Source organism: Ylistrum balloti, unplaced genomic scaffold (genome assembly GCF_031769215.1).
Source record: "Ylistrum balloti isolate Yb309-2 unplaced genomic scaffold, AGI_CSIRO_Ybal_v1 Utg370432, whole genome shotgun sequence".
Lineage (NCBI taxonomy): Eukaryota > Metazoa > Mollusca > Bivalvia > Pectinida > Pectinidae > Ylistrum > Ylistrum balloti.
The window spans coordinates 265,501-279,557 of record NW_026782290.1 but is presented as its reverse complement, the minus strand read 5'-3'; the positions used below and the strand labels follow the sequence as shown (position 1 = coordinate 279,557).

At 34.1% G+C, this 14,057-nt stretch overlaps 1 protein-coding gene across 1 annotated transcript; it reads left to right on the top strand.

The window, feature by feature from the left end:
- The first annotated feature begins 639 nt into the window (after positions 1 to 639).
- Positions 640 to 3,083, top strand: LOC132554699 (mucin-21-like). Its single transcript, XM_060219010.1, has 2 exons — positions 640 to 646; positions 1,240 to 3,083. The coding sequence occupies exons 1-2, from the start codon at positions 640 to 642 to the stop codon at positions 3,081 to 3,083; spliced, it is 1,851 nt and encodes a 616-aa protein (XP_060074993.1).
- Positions 3,084 to 14,057: the final 10,974 nt, after the last annotated feature.

The following is a 14,057-nucleotide window of genomic DNA, read 5'->3' as shown; positions in this document are numbered from 1 at the left end:
TCACTAATAAATGTTCTGCAACATAAACAGACCGCCAAACTTCACCAGGTTAAACTAGTCCTAATATCAACCTCGCAAGCTGGGGCTCAATCACAGATTCAAAACATCGCCAGGTAGGTTTAAATTTCAAATTCCAGTTCCCAAAACAAGCTGGCTAGGCCTAAAGCTCCAACAAAGACCCCAAACATCACCAGCAAGGTCTAAGTTCCAAACACAGCAAATCCAGGTTTTGTCAACAAAATTACGCTTCTCTACAATTGACCCAAACCTCACCTCAAGAATCGGAACTCTTCAACAAGGAGTCAAACTGCAACAGAGACCTAAGGAGACACTTCGGTGAATAACAGCCCCGACCGATTGTAAAATTATATGCAAACCAAGCCTTTTTTTAATGTACATGTAGGTCAAAGGTGAAAGTTTAGGTCAGAGCAACATCTTTTAATACATGACACACCGCCTTAACAAAGTGAACCCATATTCCTAATATGATGTTCAAGTCATTTGTAGTGTAAGAGATAGAGACACCACTTAAAACTGTATCCCTCCCTCCCTCCCGGCCCCGGTCGGACACTAATGAAATATCAGAAAGAAACATAAGGTTTAGTATACATAACGGAAAACAATCTACAATAGTACAGAATGTCAAGTATTTATTGATATTTCACTATGTTAGAGTAAACATGTAAATTTATCAACATATGTCCAATAAAATTGTATTGTTCCATTTCGTTTGAGCACGGCTCAAAAACATTCCAGTGATTTACACAAACATTCACAAGGCTAATGTGTCAATCCTAAAGTAGTTTAAATCTATAGTTTTGATGCTTTTCCTGACAATGTACATGTAATTCTGCACCTTTCCAATCGCGTTGTCCATCAGACGCCACAACTACACTGAACACATCGGTGAATTACCATACATCAGACACCACAACTACACAGAACACACCGGTAAATTACCATACATCAGACACCGCAACTACACAGAACATATTGGGGAATTACCTTCCATCAGACACCACAACTACACAGAACACATCGGAGAATAACCATCCATCAGACACCACAACTACACAAAACACACCGGTGAATTACCATTCCTTAGGCACCAAAACTAGACAGAACACACCGGTAAATTACCATCCATCAGACACCACAACTACACATAACACATCGGAGAATTACCATCCATTAGACACCACAACTACACAGACATATTGGGGAATTACTTTCCATCAGACACCACAACTACACAGAACACATCGGGGAATTATCATCCATCAGACACCACAACTACACTGAACACATCGGGGAATTATCATCCATCAGACACCACAACTACACAGAACACATCGGGGAATTATCATCCATCAGACACCACAACTACACTGAACACATCGGAGAATTACCATCCATCAGACACCACAACTACACAGAACACATCGGAGAATTACCATCCATCAGACACCACAACCACACTGAACACACCGGAAAATTACCATCCATCAGACACAACAACTACACAGAACACACCGGTAAATTACCATCCATCAGACACCACAACTACACATAACACATCGGAGAATTACCATCCATTAGACACCACAACTACACAGAACATATTGGGGAATTACTTTCCATCAGACACCACAACTACACAGAACATATTGGGGAATTACCATCTATCAGACACCACAACTATACAGAACACATTAGCGAATTACCATTCATCAGACACCACAACTATACTGAACACATCGGCGAATTACCATCCATCAGACACCACAGCTACACTGAACACATCGGAGAATTACCATCTATCAGACAAAACAACTACACATAACACATCGGAGAATTACCATCCATCAGACACCACAACTACACAGAACATATTGGGGAATTACTTTCCATCAGACACCACAACTACACAGAACATATTGGGGAATTACCATCTATCAGACACCACAACTATACAGAACACATTAGCGAATTACCATTCATCAGACACCACAACTATACTGAACACATCGGCGAATTACCATCCATCAGACACCACAGCTACACTGAACACATCGGAGAATTACCATCTATCAGACAAAACAACTACACATAACACATCGGAGAATTACCATCCATCAGACACCACAACCACACTGAACACATCGGAAAATTACCATCCATTAGACACTACAACTACACAGAACATATTGGGGAATTACTTTCCATCAGACACCACAACTACACAGAACATATTGGGGAATTACCATCTATCAGACACCACAACTATACAGAACACATTAGCGAATTACCATTCATCAGACACCACAACTATACTGAACACATCGGCGAATTACCATCCATCAGACACCACAGCTACACTGAACACATCGGAGAATTACCATCTATCAGACAAAACAACTACACATAACACATCGGAGAATTACCATCCATCAGACACCACAACTACACAGAATACATCGGAGAATAACCATCCATCAGACACCACAACTACACAGAACACATCGGAGAATTACCATCCATCAGACACCACAGCTACACAGAACACATCGGAGGATTACCATCCATCAGACACCACAACTACACAGAATACATCGGTGAATTACCATCCATCAGACACCACAGCTACACAGAATACATCGGAGAATTACCATCCATCAGACACCACAACCACACTGAACACACCGGAAAATTACCATCCATCAGACACCACAACCACACTGAACACACCGGAAAATTACCATCCATCAGACACCACAACTACACAGAATACATCGGAGAATTACCATCCATCAGACACCACAACTACACAGTATACATCGGAGAATTACCATCCATCAGACACCACAACTACACAGAACACATCGGAGGATTACCATCCGTCAGGCACCACAACTACACATAACACATCGGAGAATTACCATCCGTCAGGCATGGAGTTCAGCTTAAACCATCCTCCGATTTATGAACGAGAAATTGGGTTCGGACAGACAACGATTTCAAAAATCAGTTTGATTTTTATCATCTATTATGGAACATGTAACGGATATGAAAATGAAAATTGATAAATATTCCATACTGAAGTATAATGTATATTCAATAACAGATAAGTTGTGTGTCTCACTCCGCGACCTGCAGTCACATAGATACGGCACGTTGAACATAATTGGGTTTATATTTTGCACATAAACAATAAAAAAAGCGCTAGTTCTTACTCTCTTTGAATTCATTTTCCATCATGGCTAGAATTATTCCAAAAGGGTGGAACTGAAGCTGAAGCATATCGTAGATACAAACCTTTTTTCTGGTTACAACATACATATTATGGATGTGGTTGTAAACTTTGGAAAGAGAATTTCAATTGTTTGTATTCATTATTATATACAGAAATGAAACTTCAGCATGATAAGAACAAATTCAGGTATTTGTTACACTCGCTGAACAAGCATTATCAGTCTCCTAATCTTTTGGTTAAAAAATAAAAAAATTTGCTAACCTTCTACTTTGTTTTCCTATAAAGCTAGCCTCGAATAACTCTGATAACCAAAACTTCTGTGATAACGTAAAATTCGAAACTAAAAAATTCTCTCCGAACTTTCCTCAATCACTTGAATTTGAAATTCGCTGATGAAAATGATTAATATCCACATAATTTGAAATCTTAAGTAAAAATCAAAAGTAGAGATTAGAAATAACTCCAAATCTTTGGTTTTATGCTTCATGTTGAAACAAAGAATGTATTTTCAGATCTACGTTAACTATGATACAGTGTTATCCAATGCAGCTCAAGTGCCCACGAACTCGTATTTCCCCCCCCAAAGGATGCCTGGCTTGATTTTAATTTGATATGCTACACGTGCAAACTACATTACGAAAATGGCCTTACCAATCGCGCATTTTCTATAAAATAATGATCAGGATTTTAAAAGCTATATTGTTCCCTGAATTGTGGTTTTCACACTGCATCAAAAGAAATTAGGCTGGAAATACTTTCTATCTGGCCGTCTTCTCCGATAATGGGAGTTTTGGAGACGATAAAAGTGTGGCTTTCAAAACACTCAGAAGTCAATTACTGAGCTACTTGATTCTAAAAATGTTCTCATTTTGATGCAGATGTAGCCATTGAACGTTAGGGTATTTTAAATTCTGAAAAATTCAAAGACAAAAAGAATATTCTGGTTCTCTGCTTTGAACCACCTTTTTACTGAAATCTCATCCAGACTATGTTAGTGCGAGTTACCTCTGTTCTGTTGTTGATGTATTAGACTCACTGTTTTATAGTCTGACTAAAACGACATGTCGTATTCATCTTTCATTGATGCCGAGTATAATCAAATTGGGACAAGGGCAGCTCAATCGGCAGAGCGTAGGTGAGGTGGAGATTCCATGTGTTTGGATCAAAGTTCCTTACCCGTCGCGGTTTATGCTTCTCAAAAATGTTGCTTGAGAATAGGGCCGATTTGTGTTGTCGTGATTGTGTCATTGACCAATACGCTTTATCCGAATTGCTCTTTGTAGCATGCGATGGGACTCTTGTATGGTGTTCAGCGAGGTAGCCACTAGCTACTTCTAAGGAGACGCTGCCTTTATATAATAATTGTCGTTCACTGAGTGATAAAGCCAGCAGATAAACCGAGGCAAATCAATATTCGTTTGGATACAGTTAGTAGATAGGAATACTTAAGAATAAATTGTATCTTCCACATTAAATATCCCAGGTACACCAAAGATACAACAAAACAGGTATGAACCTAACCAGTAATCATATGTCGAACTTTGTATCGTCTGAATTAGATCCCCGATGCTTTGTCGAGTAATTAAACCTATATTTCGGATAATACTACTTATCTTAGTACCATATATTGCGCTAGATTGCACTGATGAAACCTATCATCTAACAGTAATTACAAATACAGAGAGCAATCTACTTTACAAGTCGTTTAAGTATTGGAGCTCGATGCTGTTTTTAGCAGACTTGTGATTGGCAGTGACAATTTTCTAGATTGGTTTCTTTTTAAAGAAACGGAGACAGTTTTTATTGTTCGTTTTGAAATTCTGTTCGAATATATCTGTCCAGAAATAGACTAAAATACAATACTTTGATACCAACATACATGTCTCGGCACCCTTTTTCAAATTTCCTGTAAATTTCATTTTTCAAGAAATCAAATTTGAAATGGCGTATAATCCTGTCATAAATCTCGGCACGAAATGTTCTGATAAGTCGAATCACCATATAGATGGATGCCGGATAATTGAAATCCGGTTTATAACATACATGTACGATCATCACTATCAAGAGCGAAAGTCAACCCTTACACGCATTACGCTTAACTCAGCTCTCTAAGTATGATCGAATCTGAGAGTAGAAAGGAATAATTTCCATTTATCATATTTTTTGTGAGACTTCAAAGAATTTTGAAACCAAATTATCTTTTTCATTGTCTTCATTGTATTAGATAAATATATTTTTTATATTATCGGCTTGGCTTCATCTATTCAAATATGATTTTGTATTAAGTTTACATCCAAATGATGAGCATTCCCAGCGTTAGAAAGTGCGTCTACAAAATATATAAATACGGAAGTTGTGATAAATCAATTTACTATTCCGTAGATGAATGATTATGTTGCATGAAAGCCCTCCATTTTATCATCTAAATGGCCTGTTGTGACATGGCATACGGACATAGCATAAATATCGTAAGACGTGTGTACTAACACTATTGTGATGTCGTAAATAAATCACGTCAGAGCTGACATGTCTGCCTTAAAGGGATTTTTTTTTCAGAAGTCCACATGTTACAACTCTTAATGCAATTACAAATATTAATGTAATAACAGTTCTTAATGTAATAAACTCTTAATGTAATAACAGTTCTTAATGTAATAACTCTTAATGTAATAACAGTTCTTAATGTAATAACAGTTCTTAATGTAATAACGGTTCTTAATGTAATTAACTCTTAATGTAATAACTCTTAATGTAATAACAGTCCTTATTGTAATAAACTCTTAATGTAATAACAGTTCTTAATGTAATAACAGTTCTTAATGTAATAAACTCTTAATGTAATAACAGTTCTTAATGTAATAACTTCTTAATGTAATAAACTCTTAATGTAATAACAGTTCTTAATGTAATAACAGTTCTTAATATAATAAACTCTTCATGTAATAACTTCTTAATGTAATAACAGTTCTTAATGTAATAAACTCTTAATGTAATAACAATTCTTAATGTAATAACAGTTCTTAATGTAATAACTCTTAATGTAATAACTTAATGTAATAACTCTTAATGTAATAACAGTTCTTAATGTAATAAACTCTTAATGTAATAATAATTTAATGTAATAACAGTTCTTAATGTAATAACAGTTCTTAATGTAATAACAGTTCTTTATGTAATAAACTCTCAATGTAATAACAATTCTTAATGTAATAACAGTTCTTAATGTAATAACAGTTCTTAATATAATAAACTCTTAATGTAATAACAGTTCTTAATGTAATAAGTCTTAATGTAATAAACTCTGAATGTAATAACAATTCTTAATGTAATAACAGTTCTTAATGTAATAACAGTTCTTAATGTAATAACAGTCTTAATGTAATAACAGTTCTTAATGTAATAACTCTTAATGTCTTAATATAATAACAGTTCTTAATGTAATAACAGTTCTTAATGTAATAAACTCTTAATGTAATAACAGTTCTTAATGTAATAACAGTTCTTAATGTAATAACTCTTCATGTAATAACAGTTCTTAATGTAATAACAGTTCTTAATGTAATAACAGTTCTTAATGTAATAATAGTTCTTAATGTAATAACTCTTAATGTAATAACAGTTCTTAATGTAATAAACTCTTAATGTAATAACAGTTCTTAATGTAATAAACTCTTAATGTAATAACAGTTCTTAATGTAATAACTCTTAATGTAATAACAGTTCTTAATGTAATAACAGTTCTTAATGTAATAACTCTTAATGTAATAACAGTTCTTAATGTAATAACTTAGTTCTTAATGTAATAACAGTTCTTAATGTAATAAACTCTTAATGTAATAACAGTTCTTAATGTAATAACTCTTAATGTAATAACAGTTCTTTATGTAATAAACTCTCAATGTAATAACAATTCTTAATGTAATAATAACAATAACAGTTCTTAATGTATAATAAACTCTTAATGTAATAACAGTTCTTAATGTAATAACAGTTCTTAATATAATAAACTCTTAATGTAATAACAGTTCTTAATGTAATAAGTCTTAATGTAATAATAACAGTTCTTAATGTAATAACAGTTCTTAATGTAATAACAGTTCTTAATGTAATAAACTCTTAATGTAATAACAGTTAATGTAATAACTCTTAATGTAATAACAGTTCTTAATGTAATAACAGTTCTTAATGTAATAAACTCTTAATGTAATAACTCTTAATGTAATAACAGTTCTTAATGTAATAAACTCTTAATTTAATAACTCTTAATGTAATAACAGTTCTTAATGTAATAAACTCTTAATGTAATAAACTCTTAATGTAATAGCAGTTCTTAATGTAATAACAGTTCTTAATGTAATAACAGTTCTTAATGTAATAAACTCTTAATGTAATAACAGTTCTTAATGTAATAACAGTTCTTAATGTAATAACAGTTCTTAATGTAATAAACTCTTAATGTAATAACAAATGTAATAACTTTAATGTAATAACAGTTTAATGTAATAACAGTTCTTAATGTAATAATAATGTAATGTAATAACAGTTCTTAATGTAATAACAATTCTTAATGTAATAACAGTTCTTAATGTAATAAACTCTTAATGTAATAACAGTTAATAACTTAATGTAATAACAGTTCTTAATGTAATAAACTCTTAATGTAATAACAGTTCTTAATGTAATAACAGTTCTTAATGTAATAACAGTTCTTAATGTAATAACAGTTCTTAATATAATAAACTCTTAATGTAATAACAGTTCTTAATGTAATAAGTCTTAATATAATAACAGTTCTTAATGTAATAACAGTTCTTAATGTAATAAACTCTTAATGTAATAACAGTTCTTAATGTAATAACAGTTCTTAATGTAATAACTCTTAATGTAATAACAGTTCTTAATGTAATAACAGTTCTTAATGTAATAACAGTTCTTAATGTAATAACAGTTCTTAATGTAATAACTCTTAATGTAATAACTCTTAATGTAACAACTCTTAATGTAATAACAGTTCTTAAGGTAATAAAAGTTATAAATGTAATAACGACTCTGAATGTAATAAACTCTTAATGTAATAACATCTCTTAATGTAATAACCACTCTTTATAAAATAACAGTCATTGAAGTAATAACGAGTCATAATATAATAGCAGCACTGTAATAATTATTACAATTCAGTCCCAATATACATAATGTACGCAACTTTTACTAAAAATTCGAAGAGAACAAATAACCTGCTTATATCGATATAGTAACAATTAACGTATCTGAAAAAAATAAAAACTGTTGAAATTCACTTGTTGTAAGCTTGCCTCCATTTACGATCGTTGTCGAACCAAAATCGGAAAATCTTTTAAACGTTTCCGTGAGAGATCATCATCTACAATAACGTATACGCCCGACAGCACAACAAGCCCTAGATTGACTATACACACCTGTATTCTACCTGTCATAAGAGATCATGAAAAGCGAACGGCGGTCTTCTACACTTCGTATAACAGTTTTGTATATTAAGTGGGACCTTCTTTAATAAATTTTTATTTGTTTTGATATCAACATGAAGTGTTTCCTAATAGATACAACGAGACGTTGTTTTAATTTGATATATGTATAATCATCAAGTGGAAGTTTTCTCAGATTTTTTTTCTGAATCTCTCTCCCCCTCCCCCCACCCCCCCCCCCCCCCCCCCCCCCCCCCCCCCCCCCCCCCCCCCCCCCCCCCCCCCCCCCCCCCCCCCCCCCCCCAAAAAAAAAAAAAAACAAGCAAATCAAACAAACAAAAACACAAAATGAAGCAGAAAACGCTTACTCTTCAGGAACACCTAAACTTCCTTTCCTTGTGTTTTTCCAGGAGTTTCGTGTATATCTTTATTCGCTCATATTTTTCCCTATTTGTATCAAATTTTAGCTTGCTCTATGATCATGTTCATTTGCTAGTATTTTTCATCTCCTGTTTATAGGAAATCAATGAGTCAAGCTGTAAAGAGATACAGTAGAATACCTCACCTCTATTTATTTCAGTCCCAGTTGACAGTTCACAGATTCGTTCTCGACAAAATGGAATAATCACATTTTTAACGAAATTCGGTCGCTTTTATTTTGGATATTGTACAGAATTTGAAATAATGCAGTAAAATCGAATTACGTGTTGGTTTATGTAAATAATGTATTTCTTATGATGATCATGAACAATTTACATTAAGTTCTCCTGTACAGAAGACAAATGTGTCTGCCATGCAAATATCTTTGAAGCATTGAAAATAATCGAAGGTGAATTTATTTATTTGTGTTTAGGGAGGGAATAAGGGGCAATTTTATCATGTGTGTGTTTGTGGGGTTGGGGGGGTGGGGGTGGGGGGGGGGGGGGTGGGGGGGTTTCAGCGGAATCCCTAAGTGTGGTATGCATGAAGAAAGAAAGCGGAAATTCAAGCAGGTGAGAGCGACATATGTGTAATTACTCATCACAAATTTTATCCCAACCTCTTCAAAGAAGTTCTACATAACCTAACAAATTGAACTCTTGCTACGCCTGGTTAAGATCACTTTTCAGCTTTATGTGAAATAACATTTATCCTAACAAATGTGATACCACACGCGCGGTACAATCAATGTCTTAAAAAGGCTTTAGGAAATTATTACATGAAAAATAGAAAATGAAAATCCATATCCGAGGATCTTGAAGAGATGAAGCAGATTCTTTTACATCTTCTAAGAAGCCTTTTTCATGCTGCTAATGGCTATAGACCATTAACGTAGGAAAATCCGACAGTCTGAGACGTCTCTAAATAGCAGACGTGTCATCCATATCGTAAATGTTATTTTTTTTTTCTAATTTGATACATGTTCAAACAAATGAATATACCACACACAACTCTTAGAAATAAAAAAAATGTGTCAAAATGATTTTCAATTTGTCTTTCATTCAGAATGTCATTACAGCTTGTCAAACGTGTGAGTTCCGAATGCATTTTTTCTAAAATCTACAAAAAGCTCTCCTATTAGACCTCACTAAACCTATCTTTTTTTTAAAAATATTGATCAAAACTTAATTTCGTTTAAACTCTGGCTTAGAACAGCATATACTTTCCCATTCTGAACACACATACTGTGTATTGTTTTCATCTATCTACCTAATAGCAGATCATAGCACACTAAAACAGAACCGCTGCTGTCAGCGATAAACCCGGTCAACTCCCACGTGGACACATAAAAGGGAGATAAAATTTAGTCTGCCTCGTTTTGATATCTTTAGGGGTCGATATATCTGTATTATCACAAGACGTTATGAATTATTCATCTGGAATCCACTGTCTCCTGTCAGATCATTTTTAAATCTACACAACACGATTATGGTCTGGAGAAAACGTTTTCGGAGTCATTGATGCTGTAACGTTGTACGGGTCCCTCATTAGTGTGTACCATTTCCTGACAAGTTGAATTCAAACCTGCTTTCCTAGCTGTAATTGGTTTCCCATTGGTCATGGAGACTCGTCATGACCGTTTATATTTAACGGACATGTATCTGTCTGGCACCTTGGTAAATAACCATAGGCAGAAGGTCGATTTTCTTTGTATATTTATGTCTCGCTAATATACATCCTTCGTATCTCTATCATCTTTACACACTTTCATATTAACACTAAATGTTTTATCGTAATTGAGAAACTGGGGATTACAGAGTGAAAGAAATATGATAGTTTTCTTGTTTTTGTTACAAATATCACTTTTGTTTTGATAATTTAATACTAAAATATTCAACAGGGCACATGACTAAATAAGCGATCTTAAGTTTCATTAAATATCGTCATTTATAACGCATATGATTTAATTTCGAGGAATTTCATCACCACTTCGCTGTCAGATATCAATTTCGCTTCGTTTTAAATGAACAATATTGCTCTTTCTAGTTTGAATACTTTTTTAAATCTATTAGCAGGTGTCATACTACACTTTCGTACAACACTCCGGTAAAGAAAAGGCTCAAAACACAAGACTAATACATTAAACTATCTCCGTTCTTATTCACACGAAGCCATTTCGGTATATCACCTTTAGACATCGTACGTGGCAGTGATATTTCAATATCATCAGTTTTGAATGACTGGTACGATATCACTAATTCAAATTACCATTATTATCATACACTCGTTTAGCGAAATCATTAATCCGGACAAATGATATAAATAACTGAACATTAATGATTCGAAGTGATGATATAACATATTCATTAGTGGTAACACTAACTAGTACCAACGAAAGCAAAGATAACTGACCCAACGACCTAGAACAGGCATTGTTTACTAGGTAGCGCCTTTTAAGGAAGGATTGACCGGGGCCTTGCCGTATGCCGACCCATCAGGTACATGGTAGTGCATTGTTAGATAGGTTTGTGTGAAACATTATTGTATGCCGACCCATCAGGTACATGGTAGTGCATTGTTAGATAGGTTTGTGTGAAACATTACATGGTAGTGCATTGTTAGATAGGTTTGTGTGAAACATTATTGTATGCCGACCCATCAGGTACACGGAAGCACATTGTTAGATAGGTTTGTGTGAAACATTATTGTATGCCGACCCATCAGGTACATGGTAGTGCATTGTTAGATAGGTTTGTGTGAAACATTATTGTATGCCGACCCACCAGGTACACGGTAGCACATTGTTAGATAGGTTTGTGTGAAACATTATTGTATGCCGACCTATGAGGTACACGGTAGCACATTGTTAGATAGGTTTATGTGAAACATTATTGTATGCCGACCCACCAGGTACACGGTAGCACATTGTTAGATAGGTTTGTGTGAAACATTATTGTATGCCGACCCACCAGGTACACGGTAGCACATTGTTAGATAGGTTTGTGTGAAACATTATTGTATGCCGACCCACCAGATACACGGTAAAACATTATTGTATGCCGACCCACTAGGTACACGACAGGGCATTATTAGATAGGTTTGTCTGATATATATGTGTATATGGGTTTGATTGGTGCCTTGTGCTTACATGCTCACCTGGCACACGGTAGCTTGATAGGCTTGACTGGAACATTGTTCTATGCCGATTTGTGTAAATATAAAATCGATCATTTTTTTACATCCAAATAACCGAGGATTCTGTGCGATAAGATACTCACAATAAAAGGACTGTGGAAACTATTGTGAAGTCCTTTTGCATAATTTAAATTTATAGAACGCATTATGTAAACACCGTATGCAATTATACAAAGTCCTGTGGGGACTGTGCAAGGTTTCATGAATACATGAGAATTTTTAAAAAATTGAAATTTCAATACTTGTTCAAAACAATATTCTGCAAAATTGTTATCTATTTTACTCCCTCATGCAGATAATCTGATCTGTTCCCATGGCACGATAGCTGGTCGATCACTATGAATGATATCAGAACCCTTAGGCTAACGTTCTATTTCATCTTCATTAAATTGCTCCAAAATCAATTCAGCCTTTGAACTAAAATTCTCGAATTGGAAATTTGTTTAAATTAACAGTTTAGACGTGATGATTCCATACCGAGAGTTTTATTCCTACTAAATCATGTCAGGGTGTCCTTCAGCTAAATTTTAAACACAGATTCTGAGATAATTGTTAAATCAAAAACGAGATACGATGATAATAGGAGGAGCAGGCTCAAGCACCTGCCTTATATTAAATAACGATTTGTATCAGCCAATTTTTACCCTCACAATTATGATGAAGATCGAATGAATTTGTTCCATAATAACAGCACGCAACACCACCGATAGGCCAATATATACCTGATATAGACTTAGATTTACACAAACACTTAAACATAAAACGGCTTTAACCATGGTGTCTCTAAACGTCATATTCTCTATAGATATTGGGGATATGCTTCCATAACGATCTGGTCGAACAAATTGCTGTAAAATGAATGTTTTGATGTTCAGTTTTACCAATCTGTAGGAATCGGTTTATACATGATTGAGGCACTAATATTCGAAAGATCAGTGTCATTTAATTTCAGAACGATTTTATTTTTTTGTAAATTTACATTGGCGCTGCCAAGTCTATAGATGAAGCTTATCCGTCCTATAAGTTCATGAATATGCGCGATGTTTGTATGCATATCAAAATTTCACATAAACATTATTTAAATGTGAAGAGACATATGGGACATCTAGATATAATGTTACATTTATTTTGCAACACGTGACTAAAATAACGGTTTAATCAGTTGATCTTGGCACCACTATTTCATTACTGTTTCTATTGTCCGTGACATCCAATTTGGGCCACCACTGTTTCCGGTGTGTTATAGATTTTCAGTTAAACTCGCCACTGTTCTAACTATTTGTGGAAAACTTTTTTGCAATGTTTTGTAAAAGCCTGGCTATTGATTGTAACTGTGTAAAGTTTGCTGTTATTTTCTGCACACGTGTACAGGTATCTACCTGGGGATATGCATATTCAATAATAAAAATCCTTAATTGTTTGACTTATTCTAATTACGATAAATTCTGGTTATAAGTAGTTGCACTGGTTTTCCTTCTTCCTGTCAAATTTGCTACGAAATTTTGTTATCTATGAACAATTTCAACACTAAATGTACACCAATCGTATCAAATATGCAAATTGACAAATCAATTATCGATACAGTTATACGAGTGATATAATTAAGGATAACCCATATGTGACAATTGTGATTTGTATTGTAAACATTACATAAAACACACCCTACTTCTCCATACATATGTGTTATAGAAGCGTTCCTAGAGTATCAATATAGAGCAGCCGGTATCTTTCAATCTTTCATGACCATC